Source organism: Kogia breviceps, chromosome 9 (genome assembly GCF_026419965.1).
Source record: "Kogia breviceps isolate mKogBre1 chromosome 9, mKogBre1 haplotype 1, whole genome shotgun sequence".
NCBI classification, from domain to species: Eukaryota; Metazoa; Chordata; class Mammalia; order Artiodactyla; family Physeteridae; genus Kogia; species Kogia breviceps.
In genome coordinates this window covers 19,176,318-19,202,377 of record NC_081318.1, presented here as the reverse complement: position 1 = coordinate 19,202,377, position 26,060 = coordinate 19,176,318, and the positions used below count along the sequence as shown (strand labels likewise).

At 40.5% G+C, this 26,060-nt stretch overlaps 1 protein-coding gene across 1 annotated transcript in view; it reads left to right on the top strand.

Moving 5' to 3' along the window:
• EXOC4 (exocyst complex component 4) overlaps nt 1-26,060 on the top strand; it is an 826,096-nt gene that overhangs the window by 564,681 nt on the left and 235,355 nt on the right. The window contains exon 11 of the mRNA XM_059074406.2: nt 12,987-13,206. Coding sequence (XP_058930389.1) covers nt 12,987-13,206 — 220 coding nt within the window. The remainder of the gene's footprint in view (nt 1-12,986; nt 13,207-26,060) is intronic.

Sequence of the window (26,060 nt, the reverse complement as noted above, 5' to 3'; positions counted from 1 at the left end):
TCATGTTTGTGAAACTGCAAGTAGTTATATAATCTGTGCGTTAGTGAAATTAATATAGTAGCTGTATGTTAGATACATTGAAGGAAGAAGGGGTGAAAGATGGAAAAACCAGTTAGGAGATTGTTTTAGGGAGTCCTGGGAAATAAATGGCCTTAAATCAAATTCCATCCATTCATCGATCTACATCATCTAATTTAATGAAAGGCTAAAGTATGGTGCCAGGTGTTACAAACAGAGACACAGGGATGTTTTTTCAGGCTCTGGTATGGAACCCTTTGAGGTGGTACCATTCATATCATGTGCTGTGGGCACAACAGCCCCTGGGCAGGATGCTTTCACTGTGGATGCTTTATCCCCTGTAACAGTACATGGCATAAGGTAGACACTCCATAGATATTGCTTAAATAAGTGAGGGAATAAAGAAGTGAATCAAGAGATAATATAAAGAAAATGTCTCTAAGCCTGGAAGCGTCTTGCATGAGTAGCAAGAAGACTGGGTAACTGAATGGGGATGGTGCAAAAATAGAGAACACAGAAAGAGAGGATTGAAATAATGGGAGGGCGGCTCTGAGGTTCCATTTTGGACATTGTTTGAGTTAACAACAGGATACCCAGAGAAAGTATCTAACAGGTGATTAAAAACACAGGTTAGGAGCTTGGGGAAAGAAGTTAGGACTGGAGATCAGATTTATTATATTTCAAGAGAAATAATTTGGTATATTCAAATATATGTATTTAGCAATATTATGGTCCTCTCAGTCCACACAAGGTTCCACTACATCAACACACACGCTAGTAGGGTTTTCCGCATGGATTCTATTGATTGTGTTCCGTTCACCAGCCCTCCTCAATAGTTCTAACCCCAGGGTCAAACATCCGGGAGACAGTAATGTTAGAAAAGTACTATGGATAGAGTGAAGTCCTGCATGGATCATATGTAAGATACAGATATTATTATAATAGGGCAGACTTCAGGGGATTATTGCGAGAACTACCTAAAATAATCCTTTTTTAAAAATAAATTTATTTATTTATTTTTAGCTGTGTTGGGTCTTCGTTTCTGTGCGAGGGCTTTCTCTAGTTGCGGCAAGCGGGGGCCACTCTTCATCGCGGTGCGCGGGCCTCTCACTATCGCGGCCTCTCTTGTTGCGGAGCACAGGCTCCAGACGCGCAGGCTCAGTAGTTGTGGCTCAAGGGCCCAGTTGTTCCATGGCATGTGGGATCTTCCCAGACCAGGGCTCGAACCCATGTCCCCTGCACTGGCAGGCAGATTCTCAACCACTGCACCACCAGGGAAGCCCATATAAAGCTCTTCAGTTAGGACATGGTGAGAACTCAATAGATGTAATCAGTTATTAATACTGCTTCTACTCACGTAGCAACAGGGAGGAAATTTGCCAGACTGATATGAACCACCTAAAATAAAGTATATTTAATATGTTACACATAAGTTTCCAGGTGATATGATAGACATTTTGTAATAAGTTGAGATTTTTTTCTTGCAAATTTTCCTGACAGCCTTATCTTCCACTAAAAAATACAAAGGAAAGGTTATTTTACTGTAAAGAAGATAAATAAAAAGCATAAAAACAATTCCAGGCCTATTGGAAGAAGCAGGATTATCATTTTATCTGAGTTTTATATCAGTAGTCCTTATTTACATGATTTTTTGTTTAAAGATTGCTTAATATTAAGAGTTAGCATTTGGGTTATTTCAATTTCCAAATTATATGCTTAAAAAATGTAAACAGCTGTCATTATAAAGAGGCTTACTTCATTCTACCTGAAGTGCTTTTCAGTCTGGAGGGAACACTTAAATGTAGTCACAAATCACTTGCAATATACTCATGGTAAGATTTTTTAAAGTTAAATTTGTTTACAAGCCAGCAGAGCTCAAATTTTGTAGATAATATTCTTTTCTCCCTTTACTTAATGATTTTCACCTCTTTTCTCCTCTAGTCCTAAGCATGAATTTCACTCGTTACAAATAGAGCACCCAAATCCCTTTTTATTTCATTAGTTTAGCAAATTGTCTCCTAGGGGTATGGACTGAGGCCGTGATTGGGTTCTGCGATGATGAGCTTATTTTGCACTTTTACCCAGAAAATCTTCAGATACAAAAGTCACAGAAAGTAGTTACACTCAGCATGAACAATTACAGACTGTTGGGGGAGGCTCTTCCTGATGTGCCGGTGACTTACTCCCATGAATTAAGAGGCAAATGTGCTCCAAAGTGCATTAACCTTTATGGATTTTTCTTCGGTTTTCATGTTCCACTGATTTATGGTCTTAAATATGCCTGTTGCTGCTGTTTCTGAATGAGTCCCTTGTAAATCATTTCTAAATGATCTTTTTCGAGTCAGATAATCTGAGTCAGTTGAATATATCTCCAATCAATTCCTCTGAGGCTTCTTTCCTTCTTGGCCCAAGTTATTTTCAGTTTGCTCTGTGCCTTAAATGTCATATCCGAGAGTAATTGACTAAGTAAGAAATATGTTGTAAAGGAGCCATACTTGCTGGGCAGCTGCCTTTTGCACTGAGTTGTGTCCAGCCTTTGCCTGGCCTCACTTGAGTTTGATTCCGAAGGCCCATTTACCTGAGTACAGCCAACTGGACACAGTTCTTCGTGTAAGGGTGGGCTTGTGTCCGAGAATGGATTTTACTCTGGGCTGTAGATTGATTTTTTTCTTACCAATTAAGCATGGTAGGGATTTTGAAAGTTCTGTGTTCTCATAAAAGCCTACTATTTCCCTTAGAGTGATGTGAAGGAAGAGCACGTAGGACTCTTATTAGTGCTGCTTGGCATCTTTTCACATGGGCCCATATTTCTCCAGAAAAGTTCTGCATTTGGCAGTCAGTGTTTCATTCTCCTTCTGGCTCTGAAGATTATTTGTTTATTGGATTTGAGGGAAAATGTGCATTTTTTTGTCTCCTCATAACTAATGTGTCATTCAGGCTATAGGGTTGTGGTTAGTGCTGTTGTTTGCAATCTTTCCATAAAACCAAAACACAAAATCAGTTTTAGAAAATTCAAATTCAGAATTCTGGCTTTTAAAGCACAAAATTATTTATTCGTGTCTCTGTCATAAATAGCGCATCCCTGTTTATTGCTAATTACGTTTTTCATGTAGATATTTATAAATATCTGTGTCCTGGGACATTATTAAATGTACATATATTAAACTTGACCATGAGAATGGTGACATGGGGACTTACTTTTGAATATGCTCGACAACTTAAGCAGAGCTTCTATAGGCCTGTAAATGTCTCATAAATTTTCACATAGACACCTTGAACTAAATGAAAACAAGGAGATGGTTCAGATATTTTTTAATGTCTTTAAAGCCGTTTTACAGTAGAAGAGATTCAGAGCCTCTGGGTGGAGGTAAGCATGGTACATCTCTGCAGAGAGGCAAGACTGGATTAGAAGTTACTTTACTGGAAATGATATATTGGAAGATTCTGCAGAATGTAGGAGGTCAGAGAGATAAATCACACATATTTACTGTTTCTAATACATGGGATCGGGAGAAAAATCCCAGGCCTATCAGGTAAATATTTTATGTACATGATTCAGCTCAAACTACCAAAACATGTGTGTGGTTATATGACAAAATCAGGAATAATCAAAGTAAAAAGAATTAAAATATTTTATGATTAAAATATTTTAGATAATGATATATATTATATACAAAAGTATACATCAAAAACAGAATTCAGAAAGAGAAATTAAGGAAACACTCCCATTTACCACTACAACAAAAAGAATAAAATACCTAGGAATAAACCTGCCTAAGGAGGCAAAAGACTTGTACTCAGAAAACTATAAAACACTGATGAAAGAAATCAAAGATGACATAAACAGGTGGAGAAATATACCATGTTCTTGGATTGGAAGAATCACTATTGTGAAAATGACTATACTACCCAAAGCAATCTACAGATTCAGTGCAATCCCTGTCAAACTACCAATGGCACTCTTCACAGAATTAGAACAAAAAATTTTACAATTCGTATGGAAACACAAGAGACCACGGATAGCCAAAGCAATCCTGAGAATGAAAAACAGAGCTGGAGGAATCAGGCTCCCCAACTTCAAACTATACCACAAAGCTGCAGTAATCAAGACAGTGTGGTACTGGCACAAAAACAGAAATATAGATCAATGGAACAGGATAGAAAGCTCAGAGATAAACCCATGCACACTCGGTCACCTAATTTACGGCAGAGGAGACAAGAACATACAATGGAGAAAAGACAGCCTCTTCAATAAGTGGTGCTGGGAAAACTAGACAGCTACATGTAAAAGAATGAAATTAAAATACTACCTAACACCATACACAAAAATAAACTCAAAATTGATTAAAGACTTAAATGTAACACCAGACACTATAAAACTGTTAGAGGAAAACATAGGAAAAACACTCTTTGGCATAATCCACAGCAAGATCTTTTTTTTGACCCACCTCCTAGAGTAATGGAAATAAAAACAAAAATAAACAAATGGGACTTAACTAAACTTAAAAGCTTTGGCCCAGCAAAGGAAACCATAAACAAGACAAAAAGGGAACCCTCAGAATGGGAGAAAATATTTGCAAATGAAACAACAGACAAAGGATTAATCTCCAAAATATATAAACAGCTCATGCAGCTCAATATCAAAACCACAGACAATCCAGTTAAAAAATGGGCAGAAGACCTAAATAGACATTTCACCAAGGAAGACATACAGATGGCCAAGAGGCACATGAAAAGATGCTCAACATCACTAATTTTTAGAGAAATGCAAATGAAAACTACAATGAGGTATCACCTTATGCCGGTCAGAATGGCCATTATCATAGAAACGATAAATGCTGGAAAGGGTGTGGTGAAAAGGGAACCCTCCTGCACTGTTGGTGGAAATGTAAATTAATACAACCACTATGGAGAACAGTATGGAGGTTCCTTAAAAAAACTAAAACTAGAACTACCATATGACCCAGCAATCCCACTACTGGGCATATACCCTGAGAAAACCATAATTCAAAAAGAGATATGTACCACAGTGTTCATTGCAGCACTATTTACAATAGCCAGGACATGGAACCAACCTAAATGTCCATCGACAGATGAATGGATAAAGAAGATGTGGCACATATATACAATGGAATATTACTCAGCCATGAAAAGAAATGAAATTGAGTTATTTGTAGTGAGGTGGATGGATCTAGAGTCTGTCATACGGAGTGAAGTAAGTCAGAAAGAGAAAAACAAATACCGTATGCTAACGCATATATATGGAATCTAAAAAAAAATAAATGGTACTGATGAACCTAGTTACAGGGCAGGAATAAAGAGGTAGACATAGAGAATGGACTTCAGGACATGGGGTGGGAGGGCAAAGCTGGGGTGAAGTGAGAGTAGCATCGACGTATATACACTACTGAATGTAAAATAGTTGGCTGGTGTGAAGCAGCAGCATAGCACTGGGAGATCGGCTCTTTGCTTTGCGATGACCTAGAGGGATGGGATAGGGAGGGTGGAAGGGAGGCTCAAGAGGGAGGGGATATGGGGACATGTGTATGCATATGGCTGATTCGCTTTGTTGTGCAACAGAAACTAACATGGTATTGTGAAGCAATTATGCTCCAATAAAGATCTATTAAAAATAAATAAAGCCTTAGTATAATAGATATCACTGAAGAAAAACAAAACAAAACAAAACAGAATTACCAACAAGCAGTGACATTGTTTGTGGGAGAGCCATGAATGAATTCCTACTCCAAAAGCCAGAATTCTGAATTTGAGTTTTCTGAAATTTGTACCTTTGATTTTGTATTTTGGTTCTATGGAAAGAATTTAGTTCCCCTTGATTGGATTCAGGTTATGCATTTTTGGCAAGAATATCAGAGAAGTGATCTGAATTCTTCTCTGCATCATGTCATATGGCACAGGATGTCAGTTTGTCCGATTACTGATAATGTTGGCCGTAGAATTTTTTAAACTACTAGGCTGTGAATGTAAGGAATACTTATATACTGTGAGCAAGTATTTTCATTCAACTGAATATTGCTCTCATTGCAACTTCTAAAATATAGTACAGGTCCTCTGTGTTCAAGAATACTTCCAGCTGGTGGCAGCCATAATTGTTGGCTGAGATGAAATGGAAGAAATGGAGCTTTACAACAAGATGGAATTTGTGATGAGGAGTCTGGGTTAAGGAATGGGCTTGGGAAGCTTGAATGAAATTTTAATTAGTATAATTTTCCTGGATAGAAATCAAATCAGTATAAAAATTTTGAAAATACTGGGTCAGGTATGGGTACTGTGTGTTCATGTATGCATTCCAAAGGGCACATACTTGCTATAGGGAAGAGTAAATTTAAAATATAGGTACTGCATATGTACAGATTTTTGGAGGCCCACTGCTTGATAATAATCTGAAAATAAAATCCTTGGTGAAATATTTACAAATGGCAACATTAGAATTTAGGAAATAAGATCCACGCTGTAGACTTTCAAAGGCAGTAAAAATAGGTTGCCTACGCTCTTTGTGTTTTTTGGTTTATCCTACTCTACAGCTTGAGGTTTGGGAGCCTGATCTGAATAAGTTTCTTCAAAATCCTGTAATTAGATACTCCTCCTATAGCATTATGTAGACCCTCCTCTTTGATTCTCATTCTCTCTCTTTCCGTATACACAGGTGTACCTGTGCTTTGTGTCTGCCTTCTCATCATTTACAAGGATAGGAAATCCCTAGTGTGAAAGCACTTCATAAGATTAGATAATACCCTTTTGACAGGGTTCCATCTGTGTTCCATCTTAACTTTGAAGTGTTTTCTTTCCTAATGAGATTCTTTCCACTGTTCGAAATTCAATGTTTTCTTACTTCCATAAAGCTGATTAGGAGCATTGTTGGAAAAACAGGGCTTTTTGATGAATCTCCTCTATACCCGTGACTGACTCTCCTGTCTCCCATTCAACAGATTACTTTTACAGTTCTTAATAGGTGAACGGATCCATGCAGCATACTTTGGGAATCCGGGGGAAATAAAATATAGACTAGCCCGTGAAAAATGATGAGCAGCTACTCCCAGTATTTTAACTTGTAGAAATAATTCAGCAGAAGCAAAAGGAAGATGTTCACTGTAGGATTATCTGTAATAAAACCAGGAAGCAGCATTAATGTTTCCTCATAGATGTTTGGGTCAATTATGTATTGATGGAATGAATCTTACAAATTATGAGTATTATCCTCTGTGAAAGGGCAAATATGAAGTACTGTGAACAACCATATGGCATAGAAAAACAGTGTGAGAAGGTGGGCAAGGACTAGAGAATACTCTTTCAGTCCAAGGCGTCTGTGGTGGAGATACGGGATAATTTTCTTTCTTTCTTTTTCTATGAATCTTTTATTTGGACCTCCAGTCCACATCCTTGGGAGACGGGCATTATTTATCGGAGAGGTCACGCCCTAGTTTTAGGAACTATGGGTTGAAATTAAAGGAGCTATTAATTTTATTCAACACTTCATTCACCAGTTATTTCCTGAGAACCTACTGTGTACCAGCCGTAGACTAGTATTAGGCACCGAGGATACATCAGTGAGAAATTTACACTCGACCCCTGGCCACGTGGGGTTTTGGTCATTCCTACATCCATGTGTTGCTGAAGTAGAGTAATAATCTAATGGCCCATATTGCCAATTACGGATAATTGCACGGGAAAGTAAAGGAGCAAGTGAAAAAAAATCACAAAATACGTCACACTGGGGGCTTCCCTGGTGGCGCAGTGGTTGAGAGTCCGCCTGCCGATGCAGGGGACGCAGGTTCGTGCCCCGGTCTGTGAAGATCCCACATGCCGCGGAGCGGCTGGGCCCGTGAGCCATGGCCGCCGAGCCTGCGCGTCCGGAGCCTGTGCTCTGCAACGGGAGAGGCCACGACAGTGAGAGGCCCGCGTACCGCAAAAAAAAAAATAATAATAATACGTCACACTTTGCCCTAGTCTCCAACCTCATCAGGATTTATGTACTGATAGTAATTATACAAATAGCAGCAGCCACCACTTAATTAGGAGTTAACCTCTGTGCTGAGCGCTTAACTTTTATTTCCTTATTTAATCATCAAAACAAATCCTGCGTGTTATATCCATTTTTACAGAATACACAAATAAGATGAAGTGAAGCTAAGTAACCTGCCCAAGACTATACATTCAAGATCCAGACCCAGGAATACCTACTTTACGTGTCTTGCCCTTGGCTACTCCACTTCCCTAAACCTTTCCTCTCTGCAGTGACTGTGAGTGTGATTCGCCTCCTGGCTGCCTAGGAAAGTTCTTATTCTGTGTCCTTCCTGCCCAAGAAAGGGCATTTTTGTCATTTAATGTGATCACTTCTCATTTTTTCCAGAGTAAAGAAGAGGCTGGTGAGACAGCCCTAATTTTTCTCTTTCATTCTCTTCCGCATGTTTTATGCCTTCTGCACAGTGAGGACCCTCATAGCTCCCAAAGCAGATTTGGAAACGTGTTGAATGGGTCCCCTCAAGTTAGAGATGACACCATCAACCTGAATGTGTCATTTTAGACTGATGTGTGTGCTTTAGGGAATAAATGATTTGTATTCGAAAGAGATCATTCAGCTGAAAGTAATGGGAGCGCCTCCATCTGTGCTGCTCAGAGCAGTGTCATGTTTTAGGGGGCACCAAAGACAAATAAGGGACTAGAAAAAAAGAAAAAGTGGATAATTTAGAGCCTCTGTCACTTCGTTTAGGAGCAGATCAACTACTAAAAGTCTCCTCCTAATAACTGGTAAAGATTTTGGAAATGCAAGAAGTACTTCTGCTCAGAAAACTCTTCTTCTAAGTCCCATTGAAAAGAATAAATAGGGTTTCTGATGATTGGTATATTTACTTGTTATTAAATTAATAACAGTGGTTGTCTTTCAGAGTCAGACCAAGGGGACCAAGATACCCCTGGGTGGATGGTTTCTCTGAGGGTTAGATGAAATCAGAAGGAGTCAACATAGTACCCTATCTTGTTTTGGGTCAGGCTTTTATTTCCCTTTCCATGTTCATTACATCAGTTAAGAAACCTCATTGCTGTTTGTCATGGCTTCTCAATTTCCCCTTTCCTGGGTGACTGTGATAACCCCCTGTGTTCTCCTTCCTTCCCCCCACCCCCTCTCCACATGCCACAGAGGTTAATGGAATGTTTCACTGGTGACATGGAAGAATAACCATGATGTATTTATTTATTAAGTAAAGGAAACTCTTCATTAGGTTAAATGGCTCAACTTAAGGAACATTTATACACCAAACTTTAAATGTGGTCTAATTGGAAAGCAATTTATGAAATATAGTCTTTGATAAATGTCGATAATTTTTACATTATCTAATTTAATTGTATTTGAGTAGCTAATATAGTCACAGTTTTTAAAACAATCAAATGATTATAAAAAGTTAACATTGAAAAGTATATTCCCCGTCCTCCTCCAGGCCCCACCACCATCCCTGCTTCCTGTAGGTACTCACTTTTACTAGTTTTTTTGCGAATCCCTCCAGGATGTCTTTATAATAAATTAAGTAAATGAGGTTATATAATTCTTATATGCAGGTCAGTATAGTAAATATGAACACTGCTAAATACCTTGCTTTTCTCACTTAACAATATATATCCTAGAGATCTTTTCATGTCGGTGCGTCAAAAGCTTCCACGTTTGAGAGTTGGGGCTGCTGCCCAGTATTGCAAAATGTGTAGTTTCACCGTAGTTTATTTAACTGATCTCTCATTGATGGATTTTTTGCATTGTTTCCAGTCTTTTGCCATAAAAGCAGTGCTACACTGATCTCTGTACCCTGTACATAGATCATCTCATCCATATTTAGATAACAGCTGTTGGAAGAATTTCTCAGAAGTGGGATTTCTGGGTCAAAGGAAATGCATTTGTAATTTTGGATGATAGTGCCAATTTGCCCTTCATAAGGGTTGTAACGTTTTTCACTCCCATCAGCAATATATGAGAATGGCTCTTTGTCCACACTTAAACCGACAGTGTGTTTTCAAACTTTTGGAATCTGGCTGATGCATGGGTATAAAAAATGGTATCTCACAATGAAATATTACTCAGCCATGAAAAGGAATGAAATTGAGTTATTTGTAGTGAGGTGGATGGACCTGGAGTCTGTCATACAGAGGGAAGTAAGTCAGAAAGAGAAAAACAAATACTGTATGCTAACACGTATATATGGAATCTAAACAAAGAAAAAATGGTTCTGAAGAACCTAGGGGCAGGACAGGAATAAAGACGCAGACTTAGAGAATGGACTTGAGGACACGGGGAAGGGGAAGCGTAAGCTGGACCGACCTGAGAGAGTGGCACTGACATATATACACTACCAAATGTAAAACAGATAGCTAGTGGGAAGCAGCCGCACAGCACAGGGAGATCAGCTCAGTGCTTTGTGACCACCTAGAGTGGTGGGATAGGGAGGGAAACACAAGAGGGAAGAGATATGGGGATATATGTATAGCTGATTTACTTTGTTATAAAGCAGAAACTAACACACCATTGTGAAGCAATTATACTCCAATAAAGATGTTAAAAATAAATAAATAAATAAAAATATATTAATTACCAAAAAATGGTATCTCAGTTTAGTTTACTTTTCATTTTTCTCATTATGAATGAAGTTAAAACTTTTGGTGTGTTTAATGGTCACTTCCTGTAAATTGTCGTTTCATGTCTTTTGATCATTTTTCTACTATGTTCTTCTTTTTTTTTTTTTTTTTTTTTTTTTTGTGGTACGCGGGCCTCTCACTGTTGTGGCCTCCAGGCTCCGGACGCGCAGGCTCAGCGGCCATGGCTCACGGGCCCAGCTGCTCCGCGGCACGTGGGATCTTCCCGGACCGGGGCACGAACCCGTGTCCCCTGCATCGGCAGGCGGACTCTCAACCACTGCACCACCAGGGAAGCCCGCTACTATGTTCTTTAATTTTTTTTACTAACTGTCATCTGTGACGTAAGTTGCACATATATATTCCCAGTTAGTCATTCATTTTTTTGTCTTTATTTCATGTGATTCTGTTTCATTTTATTTCGCTTCTACACTTTTGAGAAAAATTTAAAGTACAAGGCCACTCTTACTTTGCAAAGCATTGTGGAACTGTAAAACTCACCATGCAAAGCAATATTAATCAATGGGGAAAATCACAACTGTTTCATGACTTTAAAATTTTTTGTGAAAACATTAAAAATTCTCTACTGTCAGTTATAAATATATACAGAAATGAAAAATAAAATAATATGTATTCATACACTGTAACATTAGAAACACTGAGAATTAAAGTGTTTTCTTTGTAAATCTTACCAAGAGTAATTTGAACAGTGCTTGCCACCTTCTTCTTTTTGGGTACTTTACGATACACAGTGAGCATCTTTTCTGTGCATTGGTAAAATGTCATACTTCCTTCTTAGTTTAGATCAGCTGCCAGCATTTTATTCTTTGCTTTTCAATGTCGTGAAACATCTCCAAGGGTTCCTTTAAGGTAACATTTTTTTGCTGACATCCCTTCCTCTGGGATGTCTTCATCTCTTTTATCACAACCATTTTCTCTTTTAAGGTCAGTAAGTTCACCTTTACTCTGGCTGCAGATACCTTTCAAATGGGGTCAGTTATTTCTTCTGTAAATCCATTTACATTCGATTCAAATTTCGCTCCCAGTGTTACTTTCAGTTTTTTTTTTTTTCCCCTGTACTTTTAGGTGTTTGGGCCAATTCATTTTTTCAGTTATCCGTTTTTGTAAACCGTCACATGGGTTTATCACTGAGAGACAAGGAGACAACACAGCTACACACTTTGCTGTCTGTCCATGAACTGCGTAACGGATGTGCAGTGACCAATCACTGATTGACTTTGAAAGAAGTGACATGTTTGATCATTGATTATGATAAACATTAATTATTTACATAGAGATTTCTAGATTAAAGCCCTAGAGTTTGTATTTCATGCCATTACTCACAGTTAACATCCTGTGGTAACTGGAATTCAAATCTTGTTGTACTGGTATTATTCACTAAACTTTAGTAACTTCCATCTGTGCATATCAGAACCATGAAAGCAGGAGCTGCCAGTGTAAAAAAGTACAAAGAATAATATAACAAATATCTGCATACTCATCTCTGAGTTTTGACAGTTAGCATTCTGCTATGTATGCTTTAAGTGTTTTTAATAAAGGAAATTGATCATTACAAATAAGGTTCAAGTTCTCCTTTGCCCCCACCTCCCATCCTGTTTCCTTTCATAACCTCTCAACAGCATCATAAATTTAAATACTACCCTTTCTCTTTCTCTCTTTTTAAAAGTTCTATCTACATGTATAAAGATCCTAATAAGAAATATGCAGTATTTGGGGTGTACTTTTTGCTTTGCATCATAATTTGCTTTTTGTTTATCATGCTTTCTTTTGCTTCTTATATTCTTATTTCCTTCTTGAATTAATAAAAAATATTTTTGTCTCTCCTTTTTTCCCCCGTAGTGTGGAATTTTTGTTTCTGTTTCATCCTATTTCTATTGAATAAGTGAAATAACTTGTGTTAGAAAAAACTCATATGTAGATGGATAATAGAGTGACCTGCTCTTGTTTAGAATTCTGTTAATTTCCCCACATCTCTCTGTGGAAGCGGCAAAAGCCAGAGATACCCATGTGTGTTTGGTCATATTTCTGTAGCTATCTTTCTTTTTTTTTTTTTTTTTTTTTTTTTTTTGTGGTACGCGGGCCTCTCACTGTTGTGGCCTCTCCCGTTGCGGAGCACAGGCTCCGGACGCACAGGCTCACCGGCCATGGCTCACGGGCCCAGCTGCTCTGCGGCATGTGGGATCTTCCCGGACTGGGGCACGAACCCGCGTCCCCTGCATCGGCAGGCAGACTCTCAACCACTGCGCCACCAGGGAAGCCCTGTAGCTATCTTTCTGATACATTTAACAGTGGTTGTGCTGTTTGTCTTCCAGATTCATTCAGGAGATAGAGCACGCCTTGGGACTTGGCCCAGACAAACAGTGTCCTCTTCGAGAGTTTCTCACCGTGTACATCAAAAACATCTTCCTCAATCAGGTCTTGGCTGAGATCAACAAGGAGATCGAAGGAGTCACGAAAACGTCTGACCCCCTGAAGATCCTAGCTAACGCAGACACCATGAAAGTGCTGGGGGTGCAGCGGCCTCTCCTACAGGTAATCACATCCTTTGAACTTACTATTTTTATCTGCAGTTTTCATTGACTTGGCAAGAGTCACAAATTGAAAAAAGAAGAAGAGTTACCATCTGTTTCCATATTCATCAGGGACAAAACAAGAGGAAATAAACAGGCACCAGGGAAATTAAGGACTAGTGTAGAGATAGTGGAAATTCCTGAAGATCTTTAAGAAAAAAGTGGTTAGCTTTGAATATGGGGGATGGTGAGTCTCATTAACATGCAGGCAACTCCTCATTATTGGCCTGGAATTTGTCCTTGAAAAGAGCTCTCTTTCCAATGGTGAATGCATCCTGGAGTAGAAGGACTTATAGGAAGGAAGTTATTCCGCCTAACCTCAATTACCAACAGTAAACCCTCTGTACCATTTGAGGGCTGACTTACCGTCTATAACTTGACTAGCTCACAGTGAATTTGAACCCACCCAAAAAACTGGCTTTTAAAAGTCAGATCATTTATTAATTTAAGTGATGATCATCTTAATATGAAAATTTTACTTTCATTGTATAAAGAAATGGTTTCTGGACAACAGAAATAAGATAATTTGTCAGATGTATGGATTAATAGACTTGAGGTGTTTGTTTTATGTGGTTTAAGCCAGTGACTTAGAGGTAAATATAAGACTAAAAGGAAATTACTATGAATTTCAATTCTGGCTATACGTTAATTATTATTACATTGTAATTGAATCTTTATAGTGTTTCTTCATTTAAGAGAATGATGGATACAATAACATAGTTTTATGTAAGTTGCATGATATATATATATATAAATATATAAATATAAATAAATAAATAAATAAATAAATAAATAAATAAATAAATAAATATATATATATATAGTTGTTTCAGTAGCCTACCTTTACCTGCTTTTATATATGTCTTCCTTGGTTCTTCCTTCTTTGTACACTAGAATTAATAGAAATGCTGGCCCTTTCATAGGGAAATGTCCTAGTTATGAGCATTCTTTTTTTATAAGCAAATTCTTCTGTGGTATTGAGAAAATAGAATAGAGGCATTCACTTCTACCAGAACTTGAACAATAGCATACACCTAGGGAAGTGTTCGTTTGCATTGCCTGAGTTTATGTTAGATGTGTTCCTAGTGAGGATCTGTACTGAGTATGGGACGCAGAGAAGGGAGAATAACAAAGGCATGTGCTCACTCATCCCAGGCCCCTGCTGGATTACTCTCCACTGGCTCTTTGCATGGCCAGCATCTTCTCTTGGTGCCTGTTCATATGTCACCTCCACAGGGAAGCTTTTCCTAACTATCCTACCCAAGTAGGTCCCCTTCCTTGGTTATTCTCCATCCCCCCCCCCCGCCCCCACCTCCTGCTCCCAATCTTTCTGTTCTCAACACTGAAGCCAAACTCTATGAACTGTATCACCAAAACTCCCTTGCCAAGTGACTTGTGATCAGGTTCTGCCAATAGGAAGCACTAGCAGGAGATTGGAGGGTAAAAGGAGAAAGAGGTTGGGTTCTTATCTCCTTCCTTTCCACTTTGGATCATAGTTTTGGCTTTGGGTGCCTCCCTCTGTAGCCAGAGGTCCTGCCAGGCGACACTTCCTGTATGGCTTCAGCTCTCACTGGACGCTGGTAATACCATCTCTCCTCCTTGGCCCTTGATGATAGCTTTCTGCCGTTACTGGTCTCTGGGTGTCTCAGCATCCCTTGTTGCTTCTTTCAGTGCTGCCCGTACCTCTGTCAGTCATCTCTTCATTAATATTTCTTCAGTTAGTCATCTGAATGGAATTCCGTTTTTTGTTAGGATCATGAATAGATCTCCCCAGTTAGTCACTATTTTAACATTTTAATTTTTTTCCTTCTTAGCACAACTATAATCATTTATTTTCTAGCTTGTTGATTTCCTATCTTTTCCCACTAGGAATTAAGTTCCAAAAGCATAGTACAGTATCAGGCAGTAGGAAGACACTCGATAGTTGGTTGAATGAATGTTTATGTGTGTCGGTGGGTGGGTGGGTGGATGGATGGATGGGTGGATAGATGGACACAGTGAATAAATTTTGAGAGTCTTAACTGCAGAGCCAGAGTGGGAAGATGAGAAAGAGAGTGACAAAAACTTGTTTACATTTATCTTATGTCTGACAATATCATTAACATCCTCTCCATCAGAAAACCTCTCAGTATGTATATCCCTCAAGTGTCATGCCGTGTGCCGTACAGAGCAACTTTAATATGCTTAGTGTACTAAATTTAAAAGAAATAATGCACCACAGAGTGAATCTGGGAACTAAAGATGCTGGCTCATTAAACATGATGATTTTCAACCTGAGTAACAAAGACAGATTAAAACTCCACTAGTTGACTACAGTCTGGGCCATGTCGTGGCCACACACTGCTGGCTAAATGGCATCTCTGGGCAGCCTACCCATGTGCTTGTCAAGTCACTCCGAACCTCATCACCAGCCATTTGTACATGTTACTACACCTCTTGTTCTTTAAGTCAGTTTCTCCGTTCTGAGGCTGTGTAAGAACTCCAGCTTTACCTCTTCTCTCTTTGACCTTGTCAAGATATGATAGTTATATGGAAGTGAATAAGTATTAAAAGTAAGGCCATGCAAATTATCAACCTCCAAATATGTTTACAGAGCCCAAACACCTTCTTTCTTATTTATTTTGTTGTCCTATCTTTCTTCATAAAAATTTTATGAGAATGCACATTAGTTAGACCGTATCAGTAAATTTGTTTAATATTCTCAGTTATGAGGTTAAAAAAGCAAGCGAGGAGGTGGTTATTTTCCTTTCCCATCTTGAGAAAGTCTCTTGCTTTATAATGATTGTAAATTGTTTTCAAACACAATTTCCCATGCACAAATTTCAGTGTTTCTTAAATGTGTTTCAGTGTCACCTTGATATTTTTATTCTCAGCTATAATTATATGTAACTAAAGAAAAATAATGGAGAAATTATTCTCAACAATTTTAGCTGAGGATACAAAACAATTGTTAAGAAGGGAACTTGAAGAAATATATTTATGTGTGAAAAATGCAGGCGGGTTAAGTATTCAATTACATGTCCTTCAGAGTCATTCCCTCTGCTAGACTGTTGTTTGGTCACAGAGTGGAAAGGATCGTGCCTTTCCCCAGAGGCAGCACCCAGTGTCATGAAGCATCAGCCCAACTGGATTCTCCAGAGAGAGTGGACAGACAGCTGTCTCAGTGCTGCTGCCATCTACTTATTTGATGATATGCAGACGCAGAAAACCCCAGGACACTTTGTCCTTTCCTCTTTTTTTTTTTAAATTTAATTTTATTTATTTTTGGCTGTGTTGGGTCTTTGTTGCTGCGCGCGGGCTTTCTCTAGTTGCGGCGAGCAGGGGCTACTCTTCGTTGTGGTCCGCGGGCTTCTCATTGCGGTGGCTTCTCTTGTTGTGGAGCACAGGCTCTAGGCACGCGGGCTTCAGTAGTTGTGGCACACGGGCTCAGTAGTTGTTGCTCGTGGGCTCTAGAGCGCAGGCTCAATAGTTGTGGCGCATAGGCTTAGTTGCTCCCCTGCATGTGGGACCTTCCCGGACCCCTGCATTGGCAGGCGGATTCTTAACCACTGCGCCGCCAGGGAAGCCCTGTCCTTTCCTCTTTGAAATGACATTGGTCAGGATAGACAGTCGGTTATAAGGGGGCATTTACTTGGGCGATAACGTAGTTTTGCATTGGTAGTTTTACTTTCTAGGCACAGAATTCATAGGAGGGAAGGAAGGAAGGAAGGAACTAGGAAGGAAGAAATTACAAGCACCATTTTATAGGTGAAACAACTGTGCAGATGCCCAAAGTGATAGAGCAGCATGGTACTAGTAGTAACAGTGGAAGTCTAATGGTGGCAATGATAGCATTCATAATAGTAAATAGTAGTAATGGTGACAACTAACACTTCAATACATCTACTGTGAGCCATACACTATTGAGTGCTTTATATGTATTGACTTGTACATGTTTTACATGCATTGACAACAGCTTTGTGAAGGTGGCATTCTTATTATAAGGAGGAAACTGAGAAACAATGAAATTAAATAACTTGCCCATCCATAGTCACCTAGCTAGCGATGCTAGAACTGTAATTCAAACCCAGGCGACCTAACCCTGAATCCTATGCTCTAACCTATTTGTTACTAGTCTGCTATGAGATGGGCAGAGTTTGAAAGTAAACATTTAGACACTTTTTTTTTTTTTTTTTTTTTTTTTTAGCAATTTGACATTACCTGTTGAACCTAACAGTAAAAAATTGGGACTTGTGTTTTTAACACCGGGTTTTTAAAAATTTCTTTTTTTCTAGTAATTCATCTTTATTTATTTTATAAAAGTATCCATCTGTGACAGACTGGGGGGATGGGGGGAGAGTTTGGAACCAGACTCTCACCATAGCCAGAGCTGTACTGCTCTAAATCCGTATATTGCCTCACAGGAGTAAAAGTGTAAAACCAACCATCTTTCTTGCCTCAGTGTCTAAACCACTCTCCAACAGATGGAATAGCTCGGATATTTGTTACAGATGGTTCCCTCCTAAATCCCCGGCTCCTGCAACCATGCCTGCTATAGAGAAGGCAATGTTGAATAAATGGCTGGGTGAATGAAGATGAATGAACGAACAATGACTCCCTGAGTGCAAGGGCATGATGGGTGGGCGTGTTTTGCCCCCATGGTGTAAGATTCACGGTCTTGGGTTTAAGATTCATGACAATGTTTAAATTAAAATGTCACAGTTCTTATGCCTCTGATGTTCTCAGATAGAAGCAGGATGGACTATACTTCATGCTCTTACCATCTGCGAGCCCCCTATTACCATCGCTTTTTCTGCAGAATGGCTCCATCCATTGCAAGAGAAAGTATACTGATTGAAATTAAAGAAATCCATTAAGAGAAACTCCTCATTTCTCTTGAGTCAGATCTTCTGGCATTCTGGACATGGAGCTATGGAAACAATTGATTGTTTGAAGTGGATACTCCCTCATGCCTTATACGTAACAGGCGTCTACCAAGTGTTCATTTATCAGACGTGAGGAAAAATTCCCTCAGTACCCTAGTTTATCACGGTTTGGAGGATATAATGTATTGTTCTTTAGTGTCTCCACCCAAAAAAGGGGAGGGGGGACTAATGCTTACGTTTTTTAATCCCTTACCTATCACATAGCTGAATGGACATCTGTGTGAACAAAAACTACAAGTAAAGTTTTTTTCCCCTACCTCCCAATGGAATACCTGGTATCCTTGTTACTTAATGGTCTGTGGACAGGAACAGCAGACCTCTTAGTCAGAATCTGCATATGTACGGCATCCCCAGGAGATTTGTACGTACATTAGATTTTGAGAAGCGCAGCCTCGTACCAGTGCATCACGAAGTGTGATCCGTGGACTCACGTCATCCACGTCACCTGGGCTTGTGAGCAACGCAGATTCCTGAACCTCACTCCACTCCGGGATGGGGCGCAGGGATCTCTGGTCTAACTAGCCCTCTAGTTGATTTGAATAGAGACAGAACTTTTAGAAGCATTGTCTTAATACCAGCGTTTCCAGCTGGAGGTTAGGAAATGGTCCTCTAACGCTCTGGACTCTTAGCCTTGAGACAAACAACAGTAGTTAACTTCAAAAAGCTATTCAGCTTTGTTTCATACAGGCACAGAAATTGTAAAAACAATATTTGCAGCAGCAGCAGAAGCTGCTGCCTAGTCTAGCACGTTGCTGAATTGTGCAAAGTTCTTTCTAGACACAGGATGAGACTACGTTTTCTGGCTCATGTAGGGCAACGTGAGACAGAGACAGCCTTCCTAATGCTTTGGCTTATGTTCCCCCATCATTGGAGGAAAAAAAAAAAAAAAACAACATAAGCTGTGCAAGTCAGAAATTTTAGGCAATCCTGAAACATTTAAAGCATATTTTCATTTTCCTCATTGCCCCAGTATGTGTCAGAGCACATCTGAGAAGTCAGATGGTTAGAGACGGCCTGCAAACCGCACTCTCTCATCTCTTCCTCATCCTCCTGTGCTTTCCCCGGCTGCTGGAGGGGTGTGGTTCTCAACAATACCCATTAGAATCACCCAGGGGCTTTCTGAACACACCTAGATCCCATCTCAGAGATTTGGTTCAGTTGGTCAGGGGTGGGGCCTGGGCATCCAGGTGTTATAAGGCGCCCAGATGATCCCAACATATGCAGCCCGAATTAGTGCCACTGGCCTGGATCTTTCTACTCCGTAGAATCAGTTCTCGCCCTGAGGGCAAGTACAAAACAATTATAATTGAGGCATTCTTTAATTCAGTTAGGTTTGTCACAGAGGGCTCTGTTTGATACTTTGAATCAAGCTTGCTCCGTAAGTCTTAGAATCATATACAAATAGATTGAGATCCCAGGCATTTCAATGGATAATTTTGTGGTCAGGACCAAATTGCTAACCTCTCCGTACCTATTTCCTCCTCTATAAAACAAGAATAATAAAAGTCTGTGTCCTAGGAACACAGGCATCATTTCTAAGGTGTAGGTGGAGTAACGGTGGTAAAACATATCACCTTCCTTTCCCGTGTCACAGATACCTGGACTTCAGCATTGACTGCTCCTTATGTCTCACCTTCATAGACTTCTGATTTGAACCGACTGTGCCTCTCTACCCCTGCCATCTCTTTGTAGATCTCAGCCTGCATCTCCTCTTTATCACTAACTTGCTGTTTACTCACTCCCGTTCTTTGTGCTCTAGCACCCACCTATAACTTCTGTTTCCACTACCCTAGAGTGACAGCAGGAGATGGTATTGTTTCACTTCCTTTCTCTTCGTCCTGGGTTTGCCCACTGATCATTTGTTAGCAGCAGAAGCAGCATGCAGTATTTATGACCATTAAAGCTACTATGTGCGTTTCCTAGGTCAAGCATAACAAATTACCACAAACTAGGTGGCTTAAAAAACAGAAATTGATGTTCTCATAGTCACGGAGGCCAGGAGCCACATTCCCTCCAAAGGCTCTGGAGGAAGACCCTTCCCTGCTTCTTCTGTCTTCTGGTGGTCCTGGGACTTCTTGACTTCTGGAAGTATAACTCCGATCTCTCCCCTCCATCCTAACATGGGCTGCTCCCATGTTCTCCATTTTTCCGTTTCTGGCTCTTATAAGGACACTCTCATTGGATTTAGGGCTCACCTTAATCCAGCATGATCTCACCTCAACCCTAACCTTAATTATATCTACAAAGACCCTATTTCCAAATAAGGTCACATTCTGAGATCGTGTGTGGAATGTTGGGAGGACACTCTTCATCCCACTACAGCTAATAATTGGAAGCAAATTATATAGAATGCAACATATTCAACTTGCTATATTTTCCTGAAAACCCTCTGGCAGGAAGCAGTGTAGAAGTATTGCGGTTAAGGCAATTAGGGCCAAGGTGGTCTAAACTCTAGGTGTCAGGAAGGTTCCGCATGGAAGTTTTTGGTGGCTTGAGTGATCGCTGGAGCTCTGGTTAATTAAGCCTTACTGAAAGTTGGTAGCCACAGCTGCTTACAGTGTAATGATTTGCCAGAGATAATTACACTGAGGCCCAAGCCTGTTTATTTGCCCGGCTAAGCCAAGGTACTGCCGGTAACCTCTTGTTGGTTTCCCAGGGAACTGTGGCCAGCAGCAATAGCATATGGTTTCATCATCTCAAATTATGTTAACGTGAAGAATGTTGGGGCTTCCCTGGTGGCACGGTGGTTGAGAGTCCGCCTGCCGATGCAGGGGATGCGGGTTCGTGCCCCGGTCCGGGAAGATCCCACGTGCCGCGGAGCGGCTGGGCCCGTGAGCCATGGCCGCTGAGCCTGCGCGTCCGGAGCCTGTGCTCCGCAACGGGAGAGGCCACAACAGTGAGAGGCCCACATACCGCAAAAAAAAAAAAAAAAAAAAAAAAAGAATGTTGGATTTGAGTGGTATTTGCATTGCAGCCAGTTGTTGGCACTGCATTCCATGGTGCAGAATAGATTTAGCTTTTATTAGCCTAAATAGATTAGTCCCGTTTAAGGTCTGTAGGAAGTCATCATGAATATCATTAAATGGAAAAGAGCGCTGATCAGTTGATTTTTTTTTTTTTTCCTCCCCCGTAAGCTCTGAGCGTTGGTGCTAATGGTCTCACCGTGCTAAAATAAGTCTTAGAACCAAGATGCCTTGGGATCTAATCTGATTCTTCAGTGTTTGTCTAAACCAGAAGAAATACTAACACAGTGTGGGGGTTTGATTTTCTTTGAATTTTACTTAATAAAGGTAAAATAAAAGTAAAATAAGATATTCACCAGCAATATTGTTTGGGTTCTGCATGACACATGAAGGCCTCAAGTAACCAACCAACTAGTGGCTGCTTCAGCTTTTACCCAGGAAGATGCAGTAGAAGATGCCTTTGTTCTTGTCTTCGGTTGTTCAGATGTCACTGTGGCTTTCAACACTCACCCGTCCGCTTCTGAGACAGCCGAGCAAATCAAATCTTTCAGTTCTAACGGGGACTTTGGGAATCTCGTAACATTCATCTGTGTCTTCAGCTTGTCTTAGCAAGTTGTGTTATCTTTGTATGATTAATTCTATTACTAGTTTAATACTTATCTTTTGTAGAATTTTTGTTGTGATTCTTCACAGTCATTCAGGAAATGTAAGTTTCATCATGGCATGGTGGGGAAAGCATATGAAACGGGGATCTGGCCTCCTTGTCAGTCCAGTGATCTTAGACAAGGCCAAGCCACTTACCTTCCCCGAGCTTCACGTCCCTCATATAGAATGAGAATGATGCTAGCTCAAGCAACCTCATAAGATTAAGGTGAGGGGCTTCCCTGGTGGCGCAGTGGTTGGGAGCCCGCCTGCCGATGCAGCCGACGTGGGTTCGTGTCCCGGTCCGGGAGGATCCCGCGTGCCGCGGGGCGGCTGGGCCCGTGAGCCGTGGCCGCTGGGCATGCGCGTCCGGAGCCTGTGCTCCGCAACGGGAGAGGCCGCAGCAGTGGGGGGCCCGTGTACCGCAAAAACCAAAAAAAAAAAAAAAAAAAAAGATTAAGGTGAGGAGTACAATGAGATCACGTATTCAGCAGGGCTTTCTGAACTGCTCTACATACTGAGTTGTTGTCTCATAACTGTTATTACTATTGGTCCACATACCCACATGATCATTCAGAAAATCCATTAGCATTCAAGGGCATGATGCTTACAACTACAGAAATGAAAAATATTTCCTATTAAATGAAAGGCTTCACTAGTTTTTACCAATAGTTTGTTTCACACATGATTAGACAACCAACATAAGAATCCGGCAATGTTTTTCCCACAGTTTATCTTGAGAACATTGGAAACATCTACAAAGACTGAAAAAGAAAACACCTGCACACTCACCATCGGGATTCTACAGTTAACACTTTTCTGAATTGGTTTCGTAGCATAACCAAACCTGGTAATTTGAATTCTTTTTCAGCCATCCCAGAAATGAATTCCCGATCATTCCCTAAGCACTTTACCATGGTTTTTAATATCTTACTTAGGAAATCTGAACATAAAGGGAAACAAATTAAGTGGGAAAGTAGTTGCTTTGTTAAGAGTGTTCAATTTCTAAAAGTACCCATTCTGACGTTTCCTTTAAATGGTGTCAGGGGACAGGCAATTGACCAACTCATGCTTGTGATTAATCTATAAGTACTGCCTTTACTGACATGATGCTACTAGGGAACTTGCCCTCATAACTGTTGATGAAAAAGGCTGTGAAGTGAGCAAATGAGAGATGATTTTTATTTACAGGCAGAATAAGCACGTAATATGATCAACTTGAATTTTACAAATATCTTTATAGTCTTATCTCCGGATGGAGAAGAAATAGGACCTTGTCTGGTTGGCTGGTTTTCTTAGAAGGTCCCTGGTTAACGAGACTTCTATCAGTAGCCTTTTGCAAATCAAGAAGAGGAGGGGAGAAAAAGTGTGTGTGTGTGTGTGTGTGAAAACATATATATATTTCAACTAACTTCTATATAGTATAGCCAGCTAGGCTTTTAGAGAAAGCCCAGAGGGGCTCGAAACAAAGAAATTATTTTTCTTTTGTCTGCAGAAAATCATCTGCAGCCAACCCCATATATTGTATAAGAATCATTAATTGGGCTTCCCTGGTGGCGCAGTGGTTGAGAGTCCGCCTGCCGATGCAGGGGACACGGGTTCGTGCCCCTGTCCGGGAAGATCCCACGTGCCGCGGAGCGGCTGGGCCCGTGAGCCATGGCCACAGAGCCTGTGCGTCTGGAGCCTGTGCTCCCCAACGGGAGAGGCCACAACAGTGAGAGGCCCGCGTACCGCAAAAAAAAAAAAAAAAAAAAGAATCATTAATTATCTGAAGTCTTTATTTTTTGAAGTCCATTAAAATTCCAGATGTTTTCTTCAGCAATCCATCAATTCTCATAATGTGTTTGGGACAGATTTTAATTTAGATGCAACTTTTCAAGAATTCATTTATTATATCTGGGTTATGAGGTCAGTTTAAAACCAACAGACTGGAAGGGCTTATCCACATGGATAGAGGAGTCATGAGGGACTGCTGAATGAGAAAGTAATTACAGTTAGTGACAGTTGTTTACCAGCTTTGCTTGGTACTAAGAAACTTGTCTAAGCACCAGGCTGTTTCAGAATGACATCAATATAGGGATAAGCCTTGGGTTTTAAAGGAGGATTCTGAATTTACTTTCTAAGTAAAGGCAGGCACCGATGGCCATCTTGGCTGTCACCTAGACGGTTCTCCGTAACAGGGCTTATTTGGGGTAAGTATTTTGAGACGTTTGATTGGCTGCTGTCTGTTTTGATCTCGCCTCCGTCCACTCCTCGGTGGATAAGCAGGAGAGAAGGTGATGACTTATGACAGATCTGCTGACGGGGGCTGAACTACATTAACTACTCTGTCGCTCAGATCTGTAGAGAGCTGCCTTTGCCTGAAATAAATTTGAATTTACTTGCTAACAAAGGTATTCTCAGGTTTATTTCTTTTCATTAAATACAAGAGAAGAGGAAAAGCATCCCATCAAAAGCTACCAAGAAGGGAGAAAAGGCTGGCTTGACAGCCCAAGCAAATGATAGTTATCATTCTTGAGAGCAGCAGAATTGCTGATCTGGCAGGATTACTGGTGGGAGCTGGATGAGTGTAGACAGAGAGCTGCTGTTCTTGGGGGAATTTTTGAGGTTCTTACCCTAAGTCCTTTTTGCCCTGTCTGGATAGTGCAGCTCTTGCTTAGAGATGTTCTAGTGAGAAAAGGAGGAGGGAGAAAGAAGACTCTCTAAGCTTGCAAGTTAAATGACCCTTTAAAATGAACTGTTCCAATAAAGCAGGTGTTTTTCTTCGTGCTTTTCAAGGATCCTGTCCTACTCACAACCTTGGGTGTACTTTACCTTAGCATAAACACTCTAAGATGGGCTGGTGAAAATTTGACACATCAACTGTAACAAGAGTGACACGACACGGTTGTATAGTTTCCACTGTTGAAATTCCAATGCAACTAAATGATAAGTGTTTGCTCATTACACAACTGCTTTGTGCTGTTACTGGACAAGGAGATGTGGAGAGACAGAAGAAATTTAAAGCATGGCTCCCACTTCTCGGGAGCTTCTGGTTTAGCTGGGGAATCAGAATTCCTCACAGCTATGAATGTGAGAACAGGAGAGGACCTTTGGTACCTGAACACTGACTGTGATGGTTCAGAAGATTTGCAGTTTAAGAGTTGAGGATTCAGCTGAGGGCTGGAGGATTCAAGAAACGTTAGCCTCTCGAGAGGTGGGTGCTGAACTGGGACATTGTAGGATATGTAGAAACGGAGAAGGTGGGGTAGAAAGTGACCCAAACAAGGAACATAATGTAAGTGAAGACACCAAAGGATTGTTCATGAGATGATGGGATTAGTCTAGGTGAGTGAAGGAATGGAGAGTGAGAAGTAAGGTTCACAGGGCACAGGACTCCCACGGAGGTCTTAAACTTTGGCGGAACCTTTCTGCGAAAGGGTACACTCTAATCGATGCTCTCTTTTTTTTTTTTTAAAGTTCCAAAACACAGGGAGAGTGGGCTTTGGTAGTTCACAGTCAAGATTAGAGGGCAGAGAGCCTCGGGTCAGAGAGGCCAGCCAAGGCAGGGGTCCAGTAATCCAGCTCTGAAAGGAAGACAGTTTCCGGTGGGTACTTCTCTCCAGACAGAAGCTTCAGGTAGCAACCTCATGGCTGCCTGAGGTTTGGTGACCTCAACCTTTTGCTCCAATTTGAAGTCATTCTTCTGATTGATTGTCATGATTGGCCAAACACACCACATGGGCTTACTTTCTGGGACTGGTGTTGTACTCATAAATCATCATCAGGTTTTCCTCTCTGAGCCCTCACCAGCAGCCCCCTGGATGGGGTCTTTCATCACCTCTGTCCGCAAGAGCAGCCATTTGGCTGCAGCATGTTCATATTTGTTTGAAGATTGGACCGTACCTTTCTCACTTATGACCTTTTTAGACACACAGGAGCTCTGTCAGTTAAAGTCCTGCTTTGGGGAGAAGGCGACACGCAGCTAACTCATTAACGGGTCATCTATGTCATTATGTCTTTTTTGGATTGTACATATTGGAAATACAGCCTTTTGAGGAGGAAAAAAAAAAAAACCCATCTAGGCTTCTAGTTTCCCTTTCTTTTTCTTCCTCATTTTTATCTGCTTTTTTTCCCTCCATAGTTACAGCTGTTCCCATGATGGATGGTCATATCTTTGGAGTCCAGAATACCCTGTGTATTCACTTGCAAATAGCCACAAAGTCAAATTCAGAGATAACAGCACTCCAACGAGGGCCGTTCTGCACTCCTCATCGAGCACACACTACTTCTCTTTGCCCCATTTC